The 15,286-nt window shown below is 36.5% G+C and overlaps 2 protein-coding genes across 7 annotated transcripts in view; one reads left to right on the forward strand and one right to left on the reverse strand.

The window, feature by feature from the left end:
* The window catches only part of LOC133617290 (uncharacterized), a 222,957-nt gene extending 214,780 nt beyond the window's left edge, over positions 1 to 8,177 (reverse strand). Inside the window, exon 1 of one of the 2 annotated variants that reach the window (XM_061977214.2) lies at positions 7,957 to 8,177. The gene's annotated coding sequence lies outside the window, so the exon portion shown is untranslated. Of the gene's footprint in view, positions 1 to 7,952 lie in introns of both variants that reach the window. The other variant, XM_061977215.2, reaches the window with a different exon arrangement.
* LOC133617291 (phosphatidylinositol-3-phosphate phosphatase MTMR7-like) overlaps positions 1 to 15,286 on the forward strand; it is a 72,990-nt gene that overhangs the window by 6,634 nt on the left and 51,070 nt on the right. For 4 of the 5 annotated variants that reach the window (XR_009816969.2, XR_009816968.2, XM_061977217.2 and 1 more), the window contains exon 1: positions 11,644 to 11,956. The exons of the other annotated variant lie outside the window; for it this stretch is intronic. Coding sequence is in view for 2 of the 4 variants with exons in the window: in XM_061977217.2 (XP_061833201.2) it covers positions 11,933 to 11,956 (24 nt within the window). In the remaining 2 variants the exon portion in view is untranslated. Of the gene's footprint in view, positions 1 to 11,643; positions 11,957 to 15,286 lie in introns of those variants that run through there. 5 annotated transcript variants of the gene reach the window in all.

Here is a 15,286-nt window from a genome sequence, read left to right on the forward strand (position 1 = left end):
ACTCTGGAGCGACTTATGTGTGAAATTATTAACACATTACCGTAAAATATCAAATAATATTATTTATCTCATTCACGTAAGAGACACACGTCAACCAATAAAAATTTGGCGGGGGCGGGTCATGGCAGAAGTGCATTGTGAAAAAAAAGATGCTACCTGCTACTACTTCCGTAACCTATGAAAATGTATCATTTCAACATTGGCGGTAACTTATAAAAACTGAGAAGGACTGAACAAAAATGGCACTGAAAAGGAAATCATATACTGCAGGTTACAAGCTGGAAGTAGTGAAATATGCAGTAGAACAGTGTGCTGTGAGATACAGTCTGGTGTGCCGTGGGAGATGATCTAATTTCACCTATTTGGGTTCAAAATATTTTTTGCAAACCAGTAATTATAGTCTGCAAATGATGTGTTGTTGTTGAGTGTCTGTGCTGTCTAGAGCTCGGCAGAGTAACCGTGTAATACTCTTCCATATCAGTAGGTGGCAGCAGGTAGTTAATAGCTTTGTAGATGTCGGAAACAGCGGGAGGCAGGGTGCAGGTAAAAAGGTGTCTAATGCTTAAACCAAAAATAAACAAAAGGTGAGTGCCCCTAAGAAAAGGCATTGAAGCTTAGGGAAGGCTATGCAGAACGAAACTAAAACTGAACTGGCTACAAAGTAAACAAAAGCAGAATGCTGGACGACAGCAAAGACTTACTGTGGAGCAAAGACAATGTACATCTGAACATGACATGACAATCAACAATGTTCCCACAAAGAAGGATAAAAACAACTGAAATGTTCTTGATGGCTAAAACAAAGCAGATGCGGGAAATATCGCTCAAAGGAAGACATGAAACTGCTACCGGAAAATACCAAAAAAAAGAGAAAAATCCACCAAAATAGGAGCGCAAGACAAGAACTAAAACACTACACACAGGAAAACAGCAAAAAAACTCCAAATAAGTCAGGGTGTGATGTGACAGGTGGTGACAGTACACCTACTTTGAGACAAGAGCTATAGTGATGCATGCTTGGTTATGCTTTAAAGTCATATCCAACAATTGCGACAACGACTTTTTACTGTCAACTGAGTTTTTGTTTTTTTTGGTGTGCCTCCGGATTTTTTCAACGCAAAAAATGTGCCTTGGCTCAAAAAAATTTGAAAAACACTGCAGTATAAAAAGGCAATCGAGCAGCAGAAAGAAAGTTTGGAGTAAGCGAGAAATTTGCCTTTCAAATGTCTATTTTTGGTGTTGGGTTTTATCAAATAAATTTCCCCCAAAAATGCGACTTATACTCTAGTGCATTGTTTTTCAACCACTGTGCCGTGAGACACAGTCTGGTGTGCCATGGGAGATTATCTAATTTCACCTATTTGGGTTCAAAATATTTTTTGCAAACCAGTAATTATAGTCTGCAAATGATGTGTTGTTGTTGAGTGTCTGTGCTGTCTAGAGCTCGGCAGAGTAACCGTGTAATACTCTTCCATATCAGTAGGTGGCAGCAGGTAGTTAATAGCTTTGTAGATGTCGGAAACAGCGGGAGGCAGGGTGCAGGTAAAAAGGTGTCTAATGCTTAAACCAAAAATAAACAAAAGGTGAGTGCCCCTAAGAAAAGGAATTGAAGCTTAGGGAAGGCTATGCAGAACGAAACTAAAACTGAACTGGCTACAAAGTAAACAAAAGCAAAATGCTGGACGACAGCAAAGACTTACTGTGGAGCAAAGACGGCGTCCACAAAGTACATCCGCCAACTCATTTGTGTGGCTTTTGAACAGGCTTTTTTCCCCACTTTCTATTGTATAGTCTTGTATATTTGAATTAATTTTTGTGTTTTTTCACCTAAAAAAACAGGTCTGTTTTTTTTGTCCTGATTAAGAGGAATGTTTTGAGGGTGGAACGGTTGAAGTGGGTTGGAAAATGTGGAAGGAGTAGTCGCCAGAAAAAAGGGTGGAAATAGGGCTTTGAAAAAACAGAAATTATGGAAAATCCTGGAATTTTTTTAAACTTGAAATAAAAGTAGTTTAAATGACCACGATGGTGAAATGTGTTGAAGGTAGAATGGTTTGAATCGGTTGAAAAATGTGGAAATGGTGGACGTTTGAAAAATGGCCAATTCATTTTGAATGGGAAAAATGTCCCGGAAAACCTGGAATTCTGGGAAATTTGGGAATTTTTGGATTTTGTCAAGGGAAAGCCCGCCATTCCCGAATAGGCTGAACAGTTTGAATCGGGTGAAACATGTGGAAGGTAGAGCGTGCCAAAATCTGGAGAAGAAGAAGAAGTTTAATAAATAGATGAATTTTGGTGTAGAAAACCATATGTGTGAATGCTTTGGAGCATTCACACAATAATTCAGTAATAAAAAGATGTGTAAAATAATTTGTTAAACGTGATTATAGACGGAATGAATGTCCGTGTAACTTCCGTTGATTCGATTGCCCTTTTTCGATTTTTACTACATATGGTAGATTTAAAAACAAATAAAAATAGGCTTAATTTTTATTAAAATATTGCCATAAAATTAGATTTGGTGCCGTTTTCCTTTTATGAAGTTTTATTTTTCCAGATAAACACAAAAATGCGTGTTTATTTGTGCGATGACAAATTGAACCGGAAGCAGTATATTAGCTTTTCCTTTGCGTTTAGCAGCACTTTGGAAACATTTTGTTGTTTAAATGTGCTATATAAATAAAGTGGATTGGATTGGATTGATAGCATGTTTTTAGCATAACGGTAACATCTTTGTTCAGCAGGCGTCGTATTGCCGTTTAAAAAAAAAAAGGGTCATTAAATAGTTGTCCAAATGTTGTTTCAGAAATGAAAATAGAAAAAAAGGGCCCGAAATTTGTTTTTTGATTTATTTGCATTTAAGAATTGGAAATAGAATGAACGGAATGTACACGGACCCTTTCTGACAGGATACATTGCCAAACTGTTTTTTTTTTCCGGACAATCCAGTCCGCGCTCTCGTCTTTAAATATCAATTTCCGGTTCCTGTGTCACAATATTAAAAAACAAAAAAAACAGAACAGTATTTGGTCTGTTTTGTTTTTGTTTCTGCTGACTGCTGATTGACATTTTTGTCATATAAAATATCAAACCGTTTTTTTTAGATCTAGTTATTTCTTTTTGAAAGGAAAAATCCGGGAACACTTTCAGTTATATTTTCGTTTTTCAAAATAAAATTCAAATAAACTGTTTTTTTTTTTTTTTTTTTCAATTGTAATATATGATACGAAATCCTGTCTGTGTACCTTCCGTTCATTCTATTTCCAATCCTGAAACGCAAATCAAAAAATAAAATTAGGGCCGTTTTTCAGATTTTTATTATATATGGTAGAGTTTAAAACAAACAAAAACGGGTTGATTTTCATTAAAATATTGCCATAAAATTTAATTTTGTGCCGTTTTCCTTTTATGAATTTTTATTTTTCCAGATAAACACAAAAATGCGTGTTTATTTGTGTGATGACAAATTCAACCGTAAGCAGTATTTTAGCTTTTCCTTTGCGTTTAGCAGCACTTTGGAAACATTTTTTGTTTACATGTGCTATATAAATAAAGTGGATTGGATTGGATTGATAGCATGTTTTTAGCACAACGGTAACATCTTTGTTCAGCAGGCGTCGTATTGCCGTTTAAAAAAAAAAAAGGGTCATTAAATAGTTGTCCAAATGTTGTTTCAGAAATGAAAATAGAAAAAAAGGGCCCGAAATTTGTTTTTTGATTTATTTGCATTTAAGAATTGGAAATAGAATGAACGGAATGTACACGGACCCTTTCTGACAGGATACATTGCCAAACTGTTTTTTTTTCCGGACAATCCAGTCCGCGCTCTCGTCTTTAAATATCAATTTCCGGTTCCTGTGTCACAATATTAAAAAAACAAACAAAAAAAAACAGTATTTGGTCTGTTTTGTTTTTGTTTCTGCTGACTGCTGATTGACATTTTTGTCATATAAAATATCAAACTGTTTTTTTTAGATCTAGTTATTTCTTTTTGAAAGGAAAAATCCGGGAACACTTTCAGTTATATTTTCGTTTTTCAAAATAAAATTCAAATAAACTGTTTTTTTTTTGTTTTTTTTCAATTGTAATATATGATACGAAATCCTGTCTGTGTACCTTCCGTTCATTCTATTTCCAATCCTGAAACGCAAATCAAAAAATTAAATTAGGGCCGTTTTTCAGATTTTTATTATATATGGTAGAGTTTAAAACAAACAAAAACGGGTTGATTTTCATTAAAATATTGCCATAAAATTTAATTTTGTGCCGTTTTCCTTTTATGAATTTTTATTTTTCCAGATAAACACAAAAATGCGTGTTTATTTGTGTGATGACAAATTCAACCGTAAGCAGTATTTTAGCTTTTCCTTTGCGTTTAGCAGCACTTTGGAAACATTTTTTGTTTACATGTGCTATATAAATAAAGTGGATTGGATTGGATTGATAGCATGTTTTTAGCACAACGGTAACATCTTTGTTCAGCAGGCGTCGTATTGCCGTTTAAAAAAAAAAAAGGGTCATTAAATAGTTGTCCAAATGTTGTTTCAGAAATGAAAATAGAAAAAAAGGGCCCGAAATTTGTTTTTTGATTTATTTGCATTTAAGAATTGGAAATAGAATGAACGGAATGTACACGGACCCTTTCTGACAGGATACATTGCCAAACTGTTTTTTTTTCCGGACAATCCAGTCCGCGCTCTCGTCTTTAAATATCAATTTCCGGTTCCTGTGTCACAATATTAAAAAAAAAACAAAAAAAAACAGTATTTGGTCTGTTTTGTTTTTGTTTCTGCTGACTGCTGATTGACATTTTTGTCATATAAAATATCAAACCGTTTTTTTTAGATCTAGTTATTTCTTTTTGAAAGGAAAAATCCGGGAACACTTTCAGTTATATTTTCGTTTTTCAAAATAAAATTCAAATAAACTGTTTTTTTTTTTTTTTTTTTCAATTGTAATATATGATACGAAATCCTGTCTGTGTACCTTCCGTTCATTCTATTTCCAATCCTGAAACGCAAATCAAAAAATAAAATTAGGGCCGTTTTTCAGATTTTTATTATATATGGTAGAGTTTAAAACAAACAAAAACGGGTTGATTTTCATTAAAATATTGCCATAAAATTTAATTTTGTGCCGTTTTCCTTTTATGAATTTTTATTTTTCCAGATAAACACAAAAATGCGTGTTTATTTGTGTGATGACAAATTCAACCGTAAGCAGTATTTTAGCTTTTCCTTTGCGTTTAGCAGCACTTTGGAAACATTTTTTGTTTACATGTGCTATATAAATAAAGTGGATTGGATTGGATTGATAGCATGTTTTTAGCACAACGGTAACATCTTTGTTCAGCAGGCGTCGTATTGCCGTTTAAAAAAAAAAAAGGGTCATTAAATAGTTGTCCAAATGTTGTTTCAGAAATGAAAATAGAAAAAAAGGGCCCGAAATTTGTTTTTTGATTTATTTGCATTTAAGAATTGGAAATAGAATGAACGGAATGTACACGGACCCTTTCTGACAGGATACATTGCCAAACTGTTTTTTTTTCCGGACAATCCAGTCCGCGCTCTCGTCTTTAAATATCAATTTCCGGTTCCTGTGTCACAATATTAAAAAAACAAACAAAAAAAAACAGTATTTGGTCTGTTTTGTTTTTGTTTCTGCTGACTGCTGATTGACATTTTTGTCATATAAAATATCAAACTGTTTTTTTTAGATCTAGTTATTTCTTTTTGAAAGGAAAAATCCGGGAACACTTTCAGTTATATTTTCGTTTTTCAAAATAAAATTCAAATAAACTGTTTTTTTTTTGTTTTTTTTCAATTGTAATATATGATACGAAATCCTGTCTGTGTACCTTCCGTTCATTCTATTTCCAATCCTGAAACGCAAATCAAAAAATTAAATTAGGGCCGTTTTTCAGATTTTTATTATATATGGTAGAGTTTAAAACAAACAAAAACGGGTTGATTTTCATTAAAATATTGCCATAAAATTTAATTTTGTGCCGTTTTCCTTTTATGAATTTTTATTTTTCCAGATAAACACAAAAATGCGTGTTTATTTGTGTGATGACAAATTCAACCGTAAGCAGTATTTTAGCTTTTCCTTTGCGTTTAGCAGCACTTTGGAAACATTTTTTGTTTACATGTGCTATATAAATAAAGTGGATTGGATTGGATTGATAGCATGTTTTTAGCACAACGGTAACATCTTTGTTCAGCAGGCGTCGTATTGCCGTTTAAAAAAAAAAAAGGGTCATTAAATAGTTGTCCAAATGTTGTTTCAGAAATGAAAATAGAAAAAAAGGGCCCGAAATTTGTTTTTTGATTTATTTGCATTTAAGAATTGGAAATAGAATGAACGGAATGTACACGGACCCTTTCTGACAGGATACATTGCCAAACTGTTTTTTTTTCCGGACAATCCAGTCCGCGCTCTCGTCTTTAAATATCAATTTCCGGTTCCTGTGTCACAATATTAAAAAAAAAACAAAAAAAAACAGTATTTGGTCTGTTTTGTTTTTGTTTCTGCTGACTGCTGATTGACATTTTTGTCATATAAAATATCAAACCGTTTTTTTTAGATCTAGTTATTTCTTTTTGAAAGGAAAAATCCGGGAACACTTTCAGTTATATTTTCGTTTTTCAAAATAAAATTCAAATAAACTGTTTTTTTTTTTTTTTTTTTCAATTGTAATATATGATACGAAATCCTGTCTGTGTACCTTCCGTTCATTCTATTTCCAATCCTGAAACGCAAATCAAAAAATAAAATTAGGGCCGTTTTTCAGATTTTTATTATATATGGTAGAGTTTAAAACAAACAAAAACGGGTTGATTTTCATTAAAATATTGCCATAAAATTTAATTTTGTGCCGTTTTCCTTTTATGAATTTTTATTTTTCCAGATAAACACGAAAATGCGTGTTTATTTGTGTGATGACAAATTCAACCGTAAGCAGTATTTTAGCTTTTCCTTTGCGTTTAGCAGCACTTTGGAAACATTTTTTGTTTACATGTGCTATATAAATAAAGTGGATTGGATTGGATTGATAGCATGTTTTTAGCACAACGGTAACATCTTTGTTCAGCAGGCGTCGTATTGCCGTTTAAAAAAAAAAAGGGTCATTAAATAGTTGTCCAAATGTTGTTTCAGAAATTAAAATAGAAAAAAAGGGCCCGAAATTTGTTTTTTGATTTATTTGCATTTAAGAATTGGAAATAGAATGAACGGAATGTACACGGACCCTTTCTGACAGGATACATTGCCAAACTGTTTTTTTTTTCCGGACAATCCAGTCCGCGCTCTCGTCTTTAAATATCAATTTCCGGTTCCTGTGTCACAATATTAAAAAAAAAGAAGAAGCTGTTTTTGGTGCGTTTTTTTTTTGTTTCTGCTGACATTTTTGTCATATAAAATATCAAACCGTTTTTTTTAGATCTAGTTATTTCTTTTTGAAAGGAAAATTCCAGAACACTTTCAGTTATATTTTAGTTTTTCAAAATAAAATTCAAATAAACTGTTTTTTTGTTGTTTTTTTCAATTGTAATATATGATGCGAAATCCTGTCTGTGTACCTTCCATTCATTCTATTTCCAATCCTGAAACGCAAATCAAAAAATAAAATTAGGGCGGTTTTTCAGATTTTTATTATATATGGCAGAGTTTAAAACAAACAAAAACGGGTTGATTTTCATTAAAATATTGCCATACAATTTGATTTTGTGCTGTTTTCTTTTGATTGATTAATTTGTTTCCACAAATGTTCATCCAAAATGCAAAAATGGAAATCGAAAATAATTCCAAGAGAGCATGTATCGAAGGGGAAAGTTGATCGAACATGATAAACTTTTACCCAAAGTATACAAATTCCAACATCCAGCCATAAAGCTTCATTTAGGGGCACTGTAGCATACTGTAATACATACACATATTGTCACAATGACACTTACTTACATCCTGAAAACGCCGGCTATAACTGGATAGCTTTCTCCATCTCGATACTGTGGCAGCCAACTCATTTATTGCATAGTCTTATATATTTGAATTGTTTTTTGGTTTTTTTCACCTAAAAATACAGTCCAAAAGACTTGACTTGTCCGTCCACAGGATAGCAAATATCAGTACATGACTACGCTCCGCATTCCACGCCAGAAGCCTCTGGCGAGCGACTCGGAAAAGGTGGAGAGCTTCTGGTGTCGGTCAACTGAATGGAATGGTGAATGTAGACGTCACTCTACTGATGATGACGTTATGACGAGCACAATGTTTATGATGATGTTTATGATGAAGACGTTGATGTTTTCTACTAAATTGAAATAAAATACAAATGAGTAATCAAATCAACATTGCAGGCATGTACATGTTAGCCAAAGACGGAATCTGCTTTCTTATCTCAAACGAAAATGACACCAGGTTTTTTTGCAAAGAGAAAACTTCACTATCGCGACAAAGGTGAAATCGTGTACTGTCATTCGAGTCCAATTCTCGCCAAATACTGAAAATGTCAATGGTCCTTGGTTTTCAAAGACAAGATACTTCAAGTTCGAACTGGAGAAACTTTGTTATTTCTTGCAAATATTAGCTCATTTGGAATTTGATGCCTGCGAGATGTTTCAAAAAAGCTGGCACAAGTGGCAAAAAAGACTGAGAAAGTTGAGGAAATGCTCATCAAACACTTATTTGCAACATCCCACAGGTGAACAGGCTAATTGGGAACAGATGGGTGCCATGATTGGGTATAAAATAAGCTTACGTGAAATGCTCAGTCATTCACACACAAGGATGGGGCGAGGGTCACCACTTTGTGAACAAATTGCGTGAGCAAATTATCCAACAGTTTAAGAACAACATTTCTCAGCGAGCTATTGCAAGGAATTTAGGGATTTCACCACGGTCCGTAATATCATTAAAAGGTTCAGAGAATCTGGAGAAATCACTGCACATAAGCAGCAAGCTCGTGACTTTCGATCCCTCAGGCGGTACTCAGTCAGTGTGTAAAGGATATAACCACATGGGCTCAGGAACACTTCAGAATACCACTGTCAGTAACTACAGTTCGTCGCTACATCTGTAAGGGCATTTTAAAACTATACTATGCAAAGGGAAAGCCATTTATCAACAACACCCGAGCTCATCTTAGATGGACTGATGCAAAGTGGAAAAGTCCACATTTCAAATTGTTTTCGGAAACTGAGGACGTCGTGTCCTCCGGACCAAAGAGGAAAAGAACCATCTGGACTGTTATAGGCGCAAAGTTGAAAAGCCAGCATCTGTGATGGTATGGGGGTGTATTAGTGCCCAAGGCATGGGTAACTTACACATCTGTGAAGGCACCATTAATGCTGAAAGGTGCATACAGGTTTTGGAGCAACATATGTTGCCATCCAAGCAACGTCTTTTTCATGGACGCCCCTGCTTATTTCAGCAAGCCACATTCTGCACGTGCATTCTGCTATCGTAGTAAAAGAGTGCAAGTACTAGACTGGCCTGCCTGTAGTCCAGACCTGTCTCCTATTGAAAATGTGTGGCGCATTATGAAGCCTAAAATACCACAACGGAGACCCCCGGACTGTTGAACAACTTAAGCTGTACATCAAGCAAAATGGGAAATAATTCCACAGGAAAAACTTCAAAAATTGCTCTCCTCAGTTCCCAGACGTCTACTGAGTGTTGTTAAAAGGAAAGGCCATGTAACACAGTGGTAAAAATGCCCCTGTGACAACTTTTTTCCAATGTGAAAAATTCTAAGTTAATGATTATTTGCAAAAAAAATGTAGTTTCTCAGTTGGAACATTAAATACATTGTCTTTGCAGTCTATTCAATTGAATATAAGTTGAAAAGGATTTGCAAATCATTGTATTCTCTTTTTATTTACCATTTACACAACGTGCCAACTTCACTGGTTTTGGGTTTTGTGTGTATATATATATATATATATATATATATATATATATATATATATATATATATATATATATATATATATATATATATATATATATATAATTTTTTTTTTTTTTTTTTACATACACAGTCACAGTATAATTTCCTACACTATATGTACTTATTGGTATTAAAACAAATATTCACCATCTTCCTTCCTTTCATATAGGAAGTGAACAAAATGCAAATGTTTGAACGTTATGGAATGAATTATCAGTAAAAGGCTTGGAGAAGGGGTTGAAATAATAAACTTTGCTTTCATTTGTTTTTACAGCTAAATTTTTCTTTCATCTGACCACAGAACTTTCCTCCAGAAGGTCTTATCTTTGTCCATGTGATGTCAGATGAAACAAAAATTGAGCTGTTTGGCCACAATACCCAGCAATATGTTTGGAGGAGAAAAGGTGAAGCCTTTTAATCCCAGTAACACCATACCTACCGTCAAGCATGGTGGTGGTAGTATTATGCTCTGGGCCTGTTTTGCTGCCAATGGAACTGGTGCTTTACAGAGAGTAAATGGGACAATGAAAAAAGGGGATTACCTCCAAATTCTTCAGGACAACCTAAAATCATCACCCCGGAGGTTGGGTCTTGGGCGCAGTTGGGTGTTCCAACAGGACAATGACCCCAAACACACGTCAAAAGTGGTAAAGGAATGGCTAAATCAGGCTAGAATGAAGGTTTTAGAATGGCCTTCCCAAAGTCCTGACTTAAAAGTGTGGACAATGCTGAAGAAACAAGTCCATGTCAGAAAACCAACACATTTAGCTGAACTGCACCAATGTTGTCAAGAGGAGTGGTCAAAAATTCAAGCAGAAGCTTGTGGATGGCTACCAAAAGTGTCTTATTGCAGCGAAACTTGCCAAGGGACATGTAAGCAAATATTAACATTGCTGTATGTATACTTTTGACCCAGCACATTTGCTCACATTTTCAGTAGACCCATAATAAATTCATAAAAGAACAAATGTTTTTTGTGACCAACAAGTATGTGCTCCAATCACTCTATCACAAAAAAATAATAGTTGGAGAAATGATTGGAATCTCAAGACAGCCATGACATTATGTTCTTTACAAGTGTACGCAAACTTTTGACCACGACTGTATATACATCCATAATCATATATTAATTTTATTTTAGAATATGCTAAGGGATAATAAAAATAACAAACATGTGGGACATGTGAAACAGAAAAGGAACAAAAGCCTACAAACTTAAGTGTGCTTAGTCGGAAATTAAAACACAGATGTTATTTACATTCTTTTTGTTTCTTATTATTATTTATTTATTTGTTTTTATTTTTATACATATATTTTTATTTTATTATTATTATTATTATTTTTAAACAATGTATAATGGCATACAAGTTTGGACTGTTATCAGTAAAGGATCATTCACATCCGGAGAGTGGCAGTAATGCGCTAGCTCCGTTTGCAACCGCCGTGAAACCAAAACGAAGAAGAAGAGTGGCCGGGTAATGGGACATGCCCCTTTGAACAGCGGGCCTATCAGGTTAAATTGTCAGGGCATTCCGTGGTTGTACAATGGCACTGGTATTTAAAAAAATGTACAATATTGTGGAATAATAACACATATAGACGTCAACTACATTGCATGGAAAAAGTGTTGAGAAATAAACCGATTCTGATTTATTTATATTACACATGCATCGTCTTTAACGGGAACTTGGCCCCCACCAAGATGGCCGCCACGAAGGCACGTCGCTTCGCATGCCCTGTCTAGTCTAATGTACATCCACGGTGGTAGCAGCCTAGCGGATTCACTTGTTATCATTGGAGCTGCGGTAGTGCTTGCTAGGCGAGGACTGCTCTCCCTACTCCAGTACAAGCAAATTAAATATTGAAACGATATTATCAGGAAATAATCCGAACAGCGGTCAATGAGAATACACCGCACTTGATCAACGGGTGTAAAAAATAATAGCGTTCCTGTATCATCGCCACCATTTTGGCTGCCAGTGAGTGATGGAGCACATCCGGACGCCAAAGGTATTGTTGGCTTTACATTTCAACACCAGTGTCTTTATTAATTATGTGGTTCGCAGTTATTTTATTTTATCTTTTGATGCTGATGTGCAAAGTTACGTCACGTTCTTGTTTCGTTTCGCGTGTTTATTCTTCGTCCCGTCACCGAGCCGTCCCACACACGCAATGCCGTCTTTATAAGGCTCATATTAATATAAATACACGTACAAGTATTTATGTAAGTATAAGTACAAGCAATGAACGGTATTTTGCTATATGACGTCATAACGGTGCGTCTCCATGACCTAATTAGTGGCTTCCAATCACTGATAAAACTATATTGCCAAAAAGTATTTGGCCACCTGCCTTGACTCACATATGAACTTGAAGTGCCATCCCATTCCTAACCCATAGGGTTTAATATGATGGCAGTCCACCTTTTGCAGCTATTACAGCTTCAACTCTTCTGGGAAGGCTGTCCACAAGGTTGCGGAGTGTGTTTAGAGGAATTTTTCGACCTTTTTTCCAAAAGCGCATTGGTTAGGTCACACTGATGTTGGTCGAGAAGGCCTGGCTCTCAGTCTCCATTCTAAGGTGTTCTATCGGGTTCAGGTCAGGACTCTGTGCAGGCCAGTCAAGTTCATCCACACCAAACTCTGTCATCCATGTCTTTATGGACCTTGCTTTGTGCACTGGAGCACAGTCATGTTGGAATATGAAGGGGCCCGCTCCAAACTGTTCCCACAAGGTTGGGAGCATGGAATTGTCCGAAACGTTTTGGTACCATGGAGCATTCAAAGTTCCTTTCATTGGAACTAAGGGGCCAAGCCCAACTCCTGAAAAACAACCCCACACCCATACTTGCCAACCCTCCCGGATTTTCCGGGAGACTCCCGAAATTCAGCGCCTCTCCCGAAAACCTCCCGGGACAAATTTTCTCCCAAAAATCTCCCGAAATTCAGGTGGAGCTGGAGGCCAAGCCCCCTCCAGCTCCATGCGGACCTGAGTCGCTTTCCCACAATATAAAGAACGTCTACAGTAAAGCAGTCCGTCTGCCGTAAACAGCAATGTTGTGACATTCTTAAACAGGACAATACTGCCATCTAGTGCATTTGATGAAAGCACTTTTGTGCGTGCCACACAGCAATGCATCATCAGAGAGGGTGTTCAGCATGGTTAGAAAGATAGTGACAGAGAATAGAACAAGGATGGACAATTCAACCCTTAACTCAACAATGAGTAGATGAGTGTTATGTGTGTGTATTTGTGTAAATAAATGAACACTGAAATTCAAGTATTTCTTTTATTTATATATATATATATATATATATATATATATATATATAGCTAGAATTCACTGAAAGTCAATTATTTCTTATATATATATAGATATATACATATATATATATATATATATATATGTATATATATATATCTCTCTCCATCCATCCATTTACTACCGCTTATTCCCTTCGGGGTCGCGGGGATATATCTATATATATATATATGAAATACTTGACTTGGTGAATTCTAGCTGTAAATATACTCCTCCCCTCTTAACCACGCCCCCAACCACGCCCCCGCCCCAACCACGCCCCCCACCCCCCACCCCCCGAAATTGGAGGTCTCAAGGTTGGCAAGTATGCCCACACCATAATTCCTCCTCCACCAAATTTCACACTCGGCACAATGCAGTCCGAAATGTAGCGTTCTCCTGGCAACCTCCAAACCCAGACTCGTCCATCAGATTGCCAGATGGAAAAAAAAGTGATTCATCACTCCAGAGAACGCGTCTCCACTGCTCTAGAGTCCAGTGGCGACGTGCTTTACACCACTGCATCCGACTTGGTGATGTATGGCTTAGATGCAGCTGCTCGGCCATTGAAATCCATTCCATGAAGCTCTCTGCGTACTGTGCGTGGGCTAATTGGAAGGTCACATGAAGTTTGGAGCTCTGTAGCAACTGACTGTGCAAAAAGTCGGCGGGCTCTTTGCACTATGCGCTTCAGCATCCGCTGACCCCTCTCTGTCGGTTTACGTGGCCTCCCACTTGGTGGCTGAGTTGCTGTTGTTCCCAAACTCGTCCATTTTCTTATAATAAAGCCAACTGTTGACTTTGCACAGGTGGCATCCTATGACAGTTCCACGCTGGAAATCACTGAGAGCGGCCCATTCCTTCACAAATGTTTGTAGAAACAGTCTTGATTTTATACACCTGTGGATTAAGACACCTGATTCTGATCATTTGGATGGGTGGCCAAATACTTTTGGCAATATAGTGTATGTACGTTTACAAGTATTTCTATAAGTATAAGTACAAGCAATGAACTGCGTTTGGCAGTATGACGTCATAACGGTGCGTCTCCATGACCTAATTAGTGGCTTCCAGTCACTTGATACCATCAGTCATGAAAGGTGTCCTTTTGCCCTGTCATTATGGGGTATTGTCTATAGAATTTTGAGGAGAAAAATTAATGTATTTTATTTTGAAATAAGGCTGTAACAACAAAATGTGGAAAAAGTGAATACTTTCCAGAGGCACTGAACATGCTGTGTGTTGTTTGCTGTGTGATTTTGCCTCCTTCTATGATACCACGTTCATTTTAGAGTGGTGGTGGGTGTTGCCTCCACTAGTAAAAATATTTTCCCTGCATTGAACTTGCTGTGCGTCTGACGCTGTCTTCCTGACGTACAGTTTCAACCACATCAAAAGTACCGTGCCACGCTCCATCAAACGTCTCAGTAACAGCGTTGTAAAGTGCATGAAAATAATTAAGTTTGATAATTTGTTACTCCTACAGGTCCATTCTATTTGTCATACTTGATAATTTCACGATATTGCCATATTTTTGCTGAAAGGATTTAGTAGAGAACATCGACGATAAAGTTCGCAACTTTTGGTCGCTGATAAAAAAAAGCCTTGCCTGTACCGGAAGTAGCAGACGAGTAGCGTGACGTCACAGGTTGTGGAGCTCCTCACATCCGCACATTGTTTACAATCATGGCCACCAGCAGCGAGAGCGATTCGGACCGAGAAAGCGACGATTTCCCCATTAATTTGAGCGAGGATGAAAGATTCGTGGATGAGGAAAGTGAGAGTGAAGGACTAGAGGGCAGTGGGAGCGATTCAGATAGGGAAGATGCTGTGAGAGGCGGGTGAGACCTGATATTCAGCTGGGAATGACTAAAACAGTAAATAAACACAAGACATATATATATATATGTGTATATATATATACTCTATTAGCCACAACACAACCAGGCTTATATTTAATATGCCACAAATTAATCCCGCATAACAAACACCTCCCCCCTCCCGTCCATATAACCCACCAATACAACTCAAACACCTGC

Source organism: Nerophis lumbriciformis, linkage group LG16, assembly GCF_033978685.3.
Source record: "Nerophis lumbriciformis linkage group LG16, RoL_Nlum_v2.1, whole genome shotgun sequence".
NCBI lineage: Eukaryota > Metazoa > Chordata > Actinopteri > Syngnathiformes > Syngnathidae > Nerophis > Nerophis lumbriciformis.